Source organism: Mixophyes fleayi, chromosome 6 (genome assembly GCF_038048845.1).
Source record: "Mixophyes fleayi isolate aMixFle1 chromosome 6, aMixFle1.hap1, whole genome shotgun sequence".
Classification (NCBI taxonomy): Eukaryota; Metazoa; Chordata; class Amphibia; order Anura; family Limnodynastidae; genus Mixophyes; species Mixophyes fleayi.
Window position 1 is genome coordinate 198,649,796 of NC_134407.1, and position 13,178 is coordinate 198,662,973.

The 13,178-nt window shown below is 39.2% G+C and overlaps 1 protein-coding gene across 1 annotated transcript in view; it reads left to right on the top strand.

Annotated features, from left to right (window-relative positions):
• Positions 1-433: 433 nt before the first annotated feature.
• GLP2R (glucagon like peptide 2 receptor) overlaps positions 434-13,178 on the top strand; it is a 98,077-nt gene continuing 85,332 nt past the window's right edge. The window contains exon 1 of the mRNA XM_075177972.1: positions 434-839. Within this exon, the coding sequence (XP_075034073.1) occupies positions 735-839 (105 nt within the window). The 5' untranslated portion in view covers positions 434-734. The remainder of the gene's footprint in view (positions 840-13,178) is intronic.

The following is a 13,178-nucleotide window of genomic DNA, read 5'->3' on the forward strand; positions in this document are numbered from 1 at the left end:
AAAACTTTTTACATTTATTTTTAAATACATCTGTAAATTCAATTTTTTGTATGTTTATATCTTTTTCGGTTACCATTCTTTTTCAATTTTTCAACATATGCAACTTCTCAAAGCTTTGTTACAGACATAGAGCGGGTTGTGTCCCAAGCTTTTTGAGGTTGAAAATGCTGTTATCTGTGTTACATTACACATATTTAACTATGCACTAAATTTGTCTTAACGGAGTGCCAAAAGAAGATTTACTCTATTCAACGTGCTTCAATATATTAATGGGTTTAGCTCATGCTCTTCCAGATGCGTAATTTAGAAACTTCTAAACTCTATCAGGAAATCCCAAAGCATGCTCTCATTGGATATACAGATAAGACACACACAAAAAACATCAGCTGTGTCTGTACAGAACAGGGAGCATTTATGTCTGCTCAAAACCCTTCCGAAACATATCTGAGATGCACAGACTCTGACCAGAGTGGATCAATGCGTCATTTTCCTGCAGACCAACAGATGTTTTAAAAAGTTTTTTTTTTCCTTTGTACAACTTGCGAAGAGTACAAGAATGCAGCCACTCTCTTTCTGTTGTTGTAAAATGGGTTTGCCAAAAGAACATTCTTGATGCTTGTAAAAGTGTCATTTGCAAATGTATTTTTTTTTTGGTGTGTGCAACATCAGCGGAGTCACTACCGGGCTAAGTAAATAGGAGAAAAAACAAATATTGCACATTTTAATCTGGAAAGATGGGAGGTTTAACCAGCCTGTCGGACAACTGTAGGCTTCATTTCAGTAAGAAGTGGTGTTACAGGTCAGCATTTATCCTAATAATGCTGCTCCCCATGAAGCAGGTAAGAGAGAGAAATATTTTGTACGTCTGTCTAAACTTTTCTAGTAAACTTTACATTCTGCGTGACATACATTTCAATTTAATGATTTTTTTTTAGAATTGTTAAAGACCAGTAAAAGTTTAAACAAGGCATATAACATGATTTATTTTAGAATTACAAGTGACGGAATTTTTAATGTACATTCTTTTGTTTGACATGAACCAGTGGATACCTATAAAATCTGTGAGAGATAAGGTTTCAGCTTTTAGGATGGCAGTAATTACTGTAGGGTTCTCCTTTTTTCTGTTCGAAATTTACAAAGGATTTTAAAAAAAAGCATTTCAAACATAAACCATAACAAAAACGTTTTTCGTGAAGCTTAAAATGTGAAAAAAAATCATTTCCCTGGTATCACTTTTAGAGGAATTAAAAATTGCTGCCGGGTTAAATTAAAATGTAAAAATAATGACAGATCATTTGAAAAGCAAAATGCAATGTGCAAATTTTATTTTATTATATTATTATTTTATTTATTACACCGCAAAGACTGTAGTATATATATATAGAACACCTTTTTTTTTTGTTCTGTACGTATGATAAATTTTCATATGCATTGCTGAAAAACTTTCTGGAGACAGTTGCATGACTGTATTGGCAGTGTCTGTGGCACCCTTATTTGCATGTCGTCAGCTGAGCAAAAGGAACTTGTTTTTGTTTTAGAATTTGGAAATGAAAAATGAGCTGTTGACATTAGCCATATGGAGGATATTCTCTGTTCTGTTCTCAAATGTTGGTGTGAGTGTGCTACGTGCTTGTATACGTAGGTGGAGGTGAAGGCTGTGCAGATGTCGTACTCAATATACCAAGTCCTTTACACAGGTTATTTGATTGTTGTACTGTCTTATATAATTATATATATATATATATATATATATATATATATATACATAAAGTGGGTGAAGTGGGGGTGTATACGGTGGTACGCCAGACCAAAGTTCCACTTCCAAAGTCTTTTGAAGCCTAAGGGCTAGATTTACTAAGCTGCGGGTTTGAAAAAGTGGGGATGTTGCCTATAGCAACCAATCAGATTCTAGCTTTCATTTATTTAGTACCTTCTACAAAATGACAGCTAGAATCTGATTGGTTGCTATAGGCAACATCCCCACTTTTTCAAACCCACAGCTTAGTAAATCTAGCCCTAAGGCTACTAACACGGGATAAGAATTTCGAATACAATTTCAAATGTCTTGGTTACTGATAATGGTACCTTTTCATGCTTTGTGAGCAAAATTTGTCCTTAAACGTTCCCAGTCAGACCAAACAACACCACACAGCCGAATGAATTGACCCTAGACCTCCAAGTCCTATTCCTTAAACATTCCATTAAGATACCGCATACATCACCGGACTTTTGCACTTCAGTAAAACTGACTCTTCTGCCGTGAAACTGGTATTTCGTTTCATCTACCACAGCTTTGCTCATCGATCTCTAAGTTAGATGGATCTTTGTAAATTAAGATGTAGTTGTACAACGTTGTCCTTGAACATTTTGCCCTTGAAATGTCTCGTGATTTCAATAGTGACCAATTTTAGTACATTCTGTAAATTGTATGTAATTCCCGCTATGTATTATTTACTTCTAGACTGGCTGTAGCTGTATAATGTTTATTTAAATTAAAAATAATTATAACCAGTAACCGTTATGGAAGGTGCATTACACCTAGACGGTACGCCACATGTCGGGCTTATATGCACCTTCTCAGATGCTTATTTTAAATTGTTGACAACCATGGAAAATGGATGTTAGGAAAACACACAGACTTGTGCAGATGAATTAAGTCACAGATAGACATTCATATTTTAGTCTCTGACATTACTCTACCTAAAGGATTGTTGACATTGTTCCAGTGTTGTTTTTTAAAGGGGAATCCATTACTTAAGAAATAATGTGTTTTATCACAATAACGGTTGAATTGGCATTATACTGAAGCACAACTAAAACAGGTTATCCTGTAATAGGGGCTCTCCTGTGTCTGATAGATTCATATTATATCATAAAAATGTCCCTATCACCAACACACACGCAGCCTATTAATTCTTTAATTGCCTTTGTTATGTCGTTGGTTCCGACACAATTGATAAGCTGCATTCACATTCAGTTGACGCACAGGCTGGGTGTTGATAATATGTAAACGTTATTTTCACAGGGAATAACATTTTTGTTTCTGAGTGTACCCAAGCGGAATATTTTGATTCACTTTTTAAATTTGAATGTATTTTTTTTAGATTGGAGATTTCTTTGTTTTAGCATATTGTAATAAATCTATTTTTTATTTTAGGTTACTATATAAGGGAAAAAAGTATAGAAAAAATATGATCCTTTCACAATTTTTACAATGTTGTATATTTCTCCAGAGTGTACAAAACAAAACATATACTTTACTTCATAATTGACATGGCCCAAGAGTTAAAATATGCTATTTTATTAAATACTAAGCGACTAACAGTTATACCGCTTTATTCACTGATCATAGCATTCAGACATCTTTCACAAGTGTTTGACAACCGTCTAGATGTTATGAACAAATAATTTATTAATACGCCTCTTTCTTTGGCGATGAAGCTGATTTTTATTAATTCGGCTTATCTGACGATAAAAGTTCCCTCGTCGCTGCAATTTAACAAAATAAAATATCACTGCGATGGCTGAGCAACACTCACCTGTCCCAGAGATACTGGTCTGGCGCGGAAAGGGTTAAGTTACCCCTCCGCCAGGTCAGTCTCTGCAGATAGGCCGCGATTTTTGGCTTATAATATTTAATATATGAAGAATTTTTAGATATAATATAAAAAAGTTAAGAATAGATGAAAATAATAATAATACAAAGAAAACGTAGATATTTTTTTAAAAAAACTTTATTAACAATTATTTTCATCTGCTATCTCTGACATTTTAGCTGAAAAAAGGTTTTTTCACCCTTTGATAAGTCGTCCCGATGGTCCTGGCGACATGTGAAGGGAGTTAGTAGAAGACAGGGATCATATTATCATTCTATAACCACTCAGTTTTTTCCAATTTTCAATTTCTTGTTTATTTTTTATGTCTACGTGTTTATTTTCTACACATTAGGTTTTGTTTGTTTCATTCCTGTTTATTACATTTATTTTGGCATTGTGAAGTTGGGTTCATGAAGGAATTGGGTTGATACTGGTTTTTCCAGCTGCTCAGTGATGTTTGAAGGCTCGTAAGGGTGATTAATTGCTAGCTGGCGTGCCACCTAATGTCAGATTACTGATCGCAGGTCACCAGCCCGAAAATGCTGGCCACTACCGGACTCAGTGGGGGGTATTCAATTGTTCCTCCGGCCGCCGTAAAAACGAGCGCGTTAAAACTATTACCGTTTATACGGTAATATTGCGCGCAAAAAACGTTAATACGGTAGTTTACTCGCTGAATTTCATCTCGCAACTCAGGGAGCTGCGAGATTAAATTCAGCGAGTAATTACAGTATAAACGGTAATAGTTTTAGAGCGCTCGTTTTTCCGGCGGCCGGAGGAACAATTGAATACCCCCCCAGTAAGTCTGTTATTTCCCAATACAACCCCTAACACAGGTGTTACCTTAAGAGTTGGGTATCCCCATAGTGTTGCCACATTTAATGGATAACACCAACTTTTCTACCATATATGCTTGTGCCATATTAATATACTGGCGCAGTAACATCTTCATCAGACTGGAAACCCTAAGTGTATACAAACTGACTCAAACCATTTCTGGACATAGTGTTGGAACAAGGGGATCAAGAGCTTATGAACAAAGGGAACTGACTGAGGATCCTATTTGGCTGGTTATATGCACCAAAATCTATGAGTCCTCTAGTTAGAGAGATTTTCTAATTTGTGTGTGATATTTTCGGTGCCCTTGGATACAGCACAGAGCTGATATCTAAAGATACATCCAACGTGGAGAAGAGCTGTGTTGTATCCAAGGGAATTCTCGTTTAGATGACTTTTTTCTGGCTGCACCCACTTTATGGAATGCACTCCCTTGCACCACAAGACTTTTCTCTAGTCTTCAAACCTTCAAGCGTTCTCTGAAAACCCTCCTCTTCAGACAAGCTTATAATATTCCTCTTCCACCTCTTAATCTCCGTAGGTTACCCTATTTCCACCCTCTACCCAGCTAACACTTAACAACAACCTTCTGACCAACATAGTTGTGTGACTGAGCATACAGCCCACTAAATACTTTGTAACCTTTGCATTCTAGATGGACAAATATTCAATATGATGTAGCACTTACCCTTGTGTATCAAACCATTGCCCCATAGATTGTAAACTTGCGAACATGGCCCTCTTACCTCTACGTATGTATGTATTACCCAGTATGGTTTTATTACTGTTTTTTCCCAATTGAAAAGCACTACGGAATCTGCTGGCGCTATATAAATAAATGATGACGGTGATGAAGGGCAATGGAAATAATCCTGCTTGGCATAAATAAATGACTGAAAAACACAGGAAGCAACTAGAAAAACACCCATATATGAACATCTTCTGATGGTGGAAATCCCAAAAGTAATTGTCAGATTCTTTTTTCTCTAATTTACAGCACATAACAATTTTAGGGGCATATTCAATTGACGGCGGGATCGCCGAAAATCCCGCGCTCAAAAAATATTACCGTTATTACGGTAATATTGCGCGTAAATACCGTTAATACGATAATTTACTCGCTGGATTTCAGCTCGCAGCTCGATCCAGCGGTAATATTTTTTGAGCGCGGGATTTTCGGTGATCCCACCGTCAATTGAATATGCCCCTAAGTATTCTAATATTATAATACAATTACCACATTTGCATAGCCTATTCCATTGACAGAAATCATCTGATTTTGTAATAATACTTGAAATAATTAAATAAAATCACACATATTATTGATTAATACAAGTGATTTTTTTTTTATATATATATATATATATATATATATATATATATATATATATATATATATATATATTTATTATAAATGGTAAGAGAGATCCCATCTGTTTTCACTTGAATGGAGGAAGCAATTTCTGGCCGAACCTCCTGTTGCTTGAGTAGAACCATTGCAGAAAGTTTTCCAGCAGTCAGAAACTCAGAAGTGTATAGGTAATTGCTTACATGATATACAGTCCCACTTATCTACAGGTGATAAAAATTTCACTTGACACCAGAGCTGACACTCACTCCTTGTAGTACTGTCACTCTCTACTTAACTTTACTCCTGCTGCACAGAGTATTTAAGGTAACTGACCCCTGTTTCCCATAACTCCCTTGGCAATGTTTTGCAAAAGCGTCAAAACTTCGCAAAAGTAATGGAAATAATATTTTCAGTAATAAAAGATCTTCATTTGGTGAAATCTTTGTTCATTTTACCACCAGTTCTAACATCTCATCTCGGAAATGCAATTTTAGAGCAGGACCTTTCTGCAAATTTGTTTCTCTGACAAATTTCCCGCCATTTTCGGTAAATACAGCTAGAGATTTCATTTTTTTTCTCTCCAGGGTACCGACAAGTAGCTCAAGAAACCTTTTTTACTTTTTACCTAAAATAATCATAAAAAATATCTTATTTTCTCTCAGATTTTACCACAAAATAAACCTTATTTTCTAAATATGGTTTAAAGTGTTTTTTCAGCAGTTTGTATTTTTCAGCTGCAACCTAATTTGTGTACGTAATTGTGAAAAAAACACTAGCAGCCCTATGATATGCATCATGAACTCACTGCACCTCCTTCTGCAGATACAGAATTCAATATGTTACCTTATAAAGATATTTAGTTTGGGATGCCTAGAACACTAGAGAGCGGATGACTTATTATACATTCAGTCTCTGCGTTCTTAACTGTGATATATTGCCATCCAGCCATCATTCAAGCCTAAAGCTGCCCAGGCACTGTTGTATTTGGACTTGCAATGTGCACATAGCTGCACTAAAGTATGAAAAATACATTAAGACAAGAATTAATGAATCTTCCTTGGCGACGTCAGCTCTACCTCGTACCCATGACAGAATATATTAGAAACAGATTTCAGAGGAAACTCAACACCTGTCTGTTAAATAAGAATTTACATTAACTGTAAAATATTGTTTGACGTTTAGAATGTTTAGCGCAATGCATTTGTAGCAGGAAAAATCTCCACGACTGTTGCAATAATTAGGGGGATTCCAGCCAATCATAACATGACCTCGGTGACACGAGCTGTCAGGAAGCATCTCTTCAAACATCTAATGAGGTCCAGGGTTCAGCAATGACAGAAAAAGTACTAGGGATTTCAAAGAGAGGCCTGGAGGTAGACTGACGGTGAGAAAAGTCTGTCCATTGAAAAGAAACCTCTCGTGTCATGTGCTAGACCTGTTTCACACGGGCTTCTCATCTTGACCTTGTGCAGCACAGGCAAAATTTGGATTATTGTCTGGCACATGGCACATTGTCTATGTTCTCCCTGGTTTTCATCAAGGGTCAACAGTAGTTAGTAGACAGAGAACACACAGCAGGAAAAAGGATATCTTCCAAGTTCTGCCTGATGTAGATGCCGTGTGTACGTGACTTTCTAGCTTAGGAAAAGCCAGCTGGATGTATGAACTACGAGCCTGTTCACAAGTGCATAAACAAGTGTGTTTTTCAAATATGTGCAGTGTTAACCATGTGCATGTGCTATAGCGAGTTAACAGTCCCACATTATGGTAAATGCCCGTCTGACAAATGGAAAACATTGCTTTTAAACTCTGGTCCTTGTAAAAGTAGGATTTCAGCATTCACCATTCCAGAGTAAACATTTTTTGCATATATGTAGCCCCTGTTTGCAATGGTGTATTGTGGTAGTATGTCCTTCATGACTCCTACTTGGTGTTACCCATACTTGCCAACTCTCCCAGAATATCCGGGAGACTCCCAAATTCCAGGTAGGTTGCAGGCCATTCTCCCGAAATCTGCCTATATGGAGCCTAAATGATGCTATTCACTGTGAGCCCTGTGCCTTTATAGGTATATATAGACGAGTGGTCAGTCTGAGCAATGACAGAGAAGCATCAACACAGACGCACTGAGAGAACGTGCCAGTAGGATAATAAACAGACATAAAGGTAGGGACTTGGGAGTGTTTTGAGGGTAGGCAGAGATGGAACAATCAGAAATGGGGCATGTAATAATGTGGTATGTAGTGATGGGACATCCTAAGACATGATGAGAGCATCCAGTGATGGAGCATACAAAGTATTTAGAAATGGTGTCTGCACAAATGGTGTAACCATAGATGGGACATGCAGAGATGGTGTTTTCAGACATGGGACATGCAGAGATGGAGCATGCAAAGATGGAGCATTCAGATATGGGTCATGTAGACATGAAGAATTCAGAAATGGGACATGCAGTGTTGGAAGATGCAGATATGGGACATGCAGAGGTGAAGCATTTAGTGATGAAACATGGAGAGAAGGAGCATGTAGTGATGGAGCATTCAGATATGGGACATGTAGAGATGAGTCATGTAGAGATGTGCCATCTAGAGAGGGAACATGCAGAGATGAAGCATGTAATGATGAGACATGCACATATGGGGCCTGCAGAGATGGACCACGAAGAGGTGGGACATGCAGAGATGGACCATGTAGAGATGGGACATGCAGAGATGGACCACACAGAGATGGGACATGCAGAGATGGACCGCGTAGAGATGGGACATGCAGAGATGGACCACGTAGAGATGGACCACGTAGAGGTGGGACATGCAGAGATGGACCGCGTAGAGATGGGACATGCAGAGATGGACCACGTAGAGATGGGACATGGAGAGATGGACCACATAGAGATGGGACATGCAGATATGGGACATACAGAGATGGACCACGTAGAGATGGGACATGCAGAGATGGACCACGTAGAGATGGGACATGGAGAGATGGACCACGTAGAGATGGGACATGCAGATTTGGGACATACAGAGATGGACCGCGTAGAGATGGGACATGCAGAGATGGACCACGTAGAGATGGGACATGGAGAGATGGACCACGTAGAGATGGGACATGCAGATATGGGACATACAGATATGGACCACGTAGAGATGGGACATGCAGAGATGGACCACGTAGAGATGGGACATGCAGATTTGGGACATACAGAGATGGACCGCGTAGAGATGGGACATGCAGAGATGGACCACGTAGAGATGGGACATGGAGAGATGGACCACGTAGAGATGGGACATGCAGATATGGGACATACAGAGATGGACCACGTAGAGATGGGACATGCAGAGATGGACCACATAGAGATGAACCATGTAGAGGTGGGACATGCAAAGATTGACCACGACAGATGGGACATGCAGTGATGGACCACGTACAGATGTGACATGCAGCGATGGACCACGTACAGATGGGACACGCAGAGATGGAAAACGCACACATGGGACATGCAGAGATGGAGCTGTGATGGGTATTTAGAACTGACTTTAAGAATTCCACAGTGGAATATTTCCTACTGGGTGGCAGTCAGTCATGATGGCAGGAGACACTGCTTACAAATAAATGTCAGATAGAGCTTCTACGCTCACAGCTGCACCAGGCACCAAATACCAGAGTATTTTTCTCACTGTAAACATGTAGCAGAGATAATAATAATCTTAATAAAACAGGGAACTTCCTCTACAGTAGATACACTTATGATTAAGTACTTATGGCACTAAGTGGTACTGCATCAGATTAGAAGTACATCTGCTTTCCTCCGTGCTGTTATTTTACTATTTTATCATATCTGTCTTTTAATGTCTGTTATTATTGCTAAAAGGGGCAAAGCTGCTCCACTTGGAGGCATGGGCTATGATAATGGGGTGTATCTGGTCAAATTGGGACTTTAATAGGGGTTGGGCTTTAAATTTTCCCAATTTACCTACCAATGTTTTTTTGTTTGTTTGTTTTGGAAGGAGATGATGAAAAGGGCTCAATGCCTGGCCAGTTATATTTATTTTAAAAATCTTACAAATTGTGCACAGATGTGCCCATGCTCTATACAGAGCTCTGCCTATTGTCTAAATGTGTTCTTTACACAATGGAAGTTGTTTACAAAAGCTGAAAACGTTCACTGCACAGTGCAAAACTGTCTTCAGAACATACAAAAGCACCTAGATTTCCGCCAAGGCACAGAGCAAGATGGAGGCGTTTGCGGAGGAGCGAAAGGTAGAGAGGAGCAGGGCCACCTTAACTACTTTATGGGCCCCCGGGCAATGCAGTGCACCGGGTCCCTAAAAAAAAAAATATATATAAATATATATATATATATATCTATAATATAAATGTCTAGTGGCGTGTGTTAGTCTGCCTGTGTGTGTGTGTGTGTGTGGAAAAAATAAAACCAAGCTGCAGCGCCACCTGCTGGGCGGAGTTATACACTGACCTACTAAATTCTTAGTGTGTGTGGAAAAAAAAATTCAGAAAGGGCTGAAGTTTGGTATACTAAGATGTTTTTAATTTGTTAATTTAATTTGTTAATTGTTAAAAGTGTTTATAAAGATTTAAAAAAAAAATATATATATTACTTGAAGGAGAAGTGACAGTTGGGAGTGGTTGGTGGTTGCCGGGGGTGACAGTGGGGAGTGATTGGTGGTTGCCGGGGGTGACAGTGGGGAGTGGTTGGTGGTTGCCGGGGGTGACAGAGTGAGAGGAGTGTGATACTCAGGACCGCTGAGAGAGATCCCTGTGTCTGGATAGACATCTGGATAGATGTGGCGATGAAAATGAAGGATGAGGTGATAGAGAAGAATGATGAGGTGGTGACATGTGAACAAAACCACGTTAAAAAAGGGCGCTTGCGTCGGGAAGTAACGCTCTTCCCCTGAGGAGGCCTGGGCTATGGCCCAAATGCATGACAAGAACCTTTTTAACACCTTAAGTAGCTTGGTTTGACTAGAATGCATGAGTATCATGCACGGGTTAACTTGTATGTATATATATATATATATATATATATATATATATATATAAAATAGTGTGTGTGTGTGTGTGTAAAAAAAAATATATGTATGTAAAAAAAAAGTGATTTTATATATATATATATATATATATATATATATATATATATATATATATATATATATATAGGGGCCCCCTTAACTTACCTTAAGTCCGATCCCCTTCTCTTCTTTTTTCCGCACCATTGAGTCTCTTCTGCGCTCTTCCGTGCTGTGGTTGCATTCACTGCGAGCACAGCATGGAAGAGGGGACCAGGGAGGGAGCCGGATCGCCGCTGATGTGACCGCAAGGTAAGTATTTTCAGGATTATTTTTTTTACCGCGCTGCCTCGGATGGGCCCCCTTGCCCGCAGGGCCCCCGGGCAGCTGCCCATTGTGCCCAATGGAAGAGACGGCCCTGGAGAGGAGGAGTTGGACATAGCAAAGACGTTCCAAACAGTGTATGGAGTAGGTGCATCTGAAGATAAGGCACATATTAAGAGAGGGTGTTCCTTGCTGTGCAGCGGTGGGCGGAGGCATTTTCACTTTGCAAAATGACTTTATTTGTGCACAAGCTCAGAGCTGGCAGTCTTTGGTTCTCGCCTTATACTGCACTTTTAAAGGGACTCCATGTCCACCCTTGTGGAAAAGTGCCAGGCACACTTTAAGCAATGTAATGTATTTATGATCCATTGTATTATCCTCATGTTGTTAAGAAATGATTTACTGTGTGTGTTTATTAACATTGTTCAGATGGGTCAACAACTCTGATAGGAACTTATCCTGGTGAATAGTTTATAATAAAGTGTTCGAGATCACTTAGAATGGCCTGTGCCCAATTGTGCTGGGGAGGAGCACTAAGATTGCTGGGGAGGGTTCCAAAGATCCCCATAGAACATTCAGAACCTCTTCCCCAGTCCCCATAGACATCTATGGGGACTGGATTTGCAAACGATAAGACTGGGACTGAAGCAGATATCTCCGATATCTGCAGTTATTTGGGAATTTTAACCTCTTTGAAAGTTGATAAATAGGCCCATTACACTTTTACACAGTCCTTCCTCTCCGCACAACTACACACACTTCAAGTTTGCATAGATATCTCCTCAGAGTAAGAGAGTCGATCATCCACCGTGAAATGCGTTTGGCGCACCATCCAGCAGCACTGGAGGAAACCCAACGCATTTTGTGGAGGTTCATTTTGACGTCCAGTGATTCTAATACCATCTGTGAAAAAAAATCATACTGAGATTGGACATAACAAATACAAATACAATTAGGTATTTTTTCTAATTGACTAAAAGAAAACATGTGGCCACGGCTTTAAGTCCTGGATTTTTCATTATTTCACCAATCTTTTTTTTCACTCTGTTATACTATGTTGATGGCTACAGCTGTAGTTTCCATTATATCCAGTCACATAACAGTCACGCACAACCCTGATCAATATACTGCTATATTCCTGAAATATGTCTGGTTGTAAAGGAATCTCTCGGATACACTCAGTAATAAATATATACCTGAAATGACATTGTAATCCACAGTCATGAAACCTTTGGAGGGATAATTTATGACATTATTAGACAAATCCAGGAAAGTTGAAGCATGATGTAAATTCTCTTATCTGGATGTTGCTTAATTACTTTACAATTTGATTTAAAGTAATAGTATTTGGAAAACCTAGACATGAAGTTTGGACTACATCCAGATAAAATGTTCTATGCTATGGTCATTGAGGTGTATTGGATGTGCTGTGTCTGTTCTGAGCAGTCTAATATCTGGATGAGGTAAATTTGATTGGAGGAGTAAGAAATGACACAAGGGTTATGTTTAAATTTGCTGAATAAATGCAAAATATGCTTATGTTGGTCACTCACTGGGATGGATGAGGTACGTGAAAGATATCTTAAATGACTAGTGATGTCATAGTGTGACAAAGGTAAGGACTGATGCATAGTGGGTACAACCCCAGTTTCCTTAGCGTTATCTTGAGTGGGATCGCTTTGCGCATGCCCATCCACCTTTGCATATTTGAGTAATTCTATCACTTATGCAGCCTGCATCTAGAGAGGCAGGACTTAGCGGGCAGCACGGTGGCTCAGTGGTTAGCACTTTTGCCTCAAAGCGCTGGGGTCATGAGTTCAATTTCCGACCATGCCCTTATCTGTGTGGAGTTTGTATGTTCTCCCTGTGTTTGCATGGGTTTCCTCTGGGTGCTCCGGTTTCCTCCCACACTCCAAAAACATACTGGTAGGTTACTTGGCTGCTAACAAATATTGACCCTAGTCTGTGTCTGTGTGTCTGTCTATGTGTATGTTAGGGAATTTAGACTGTAAGCCCCAATGGGGCAGGGACTGATGTGAA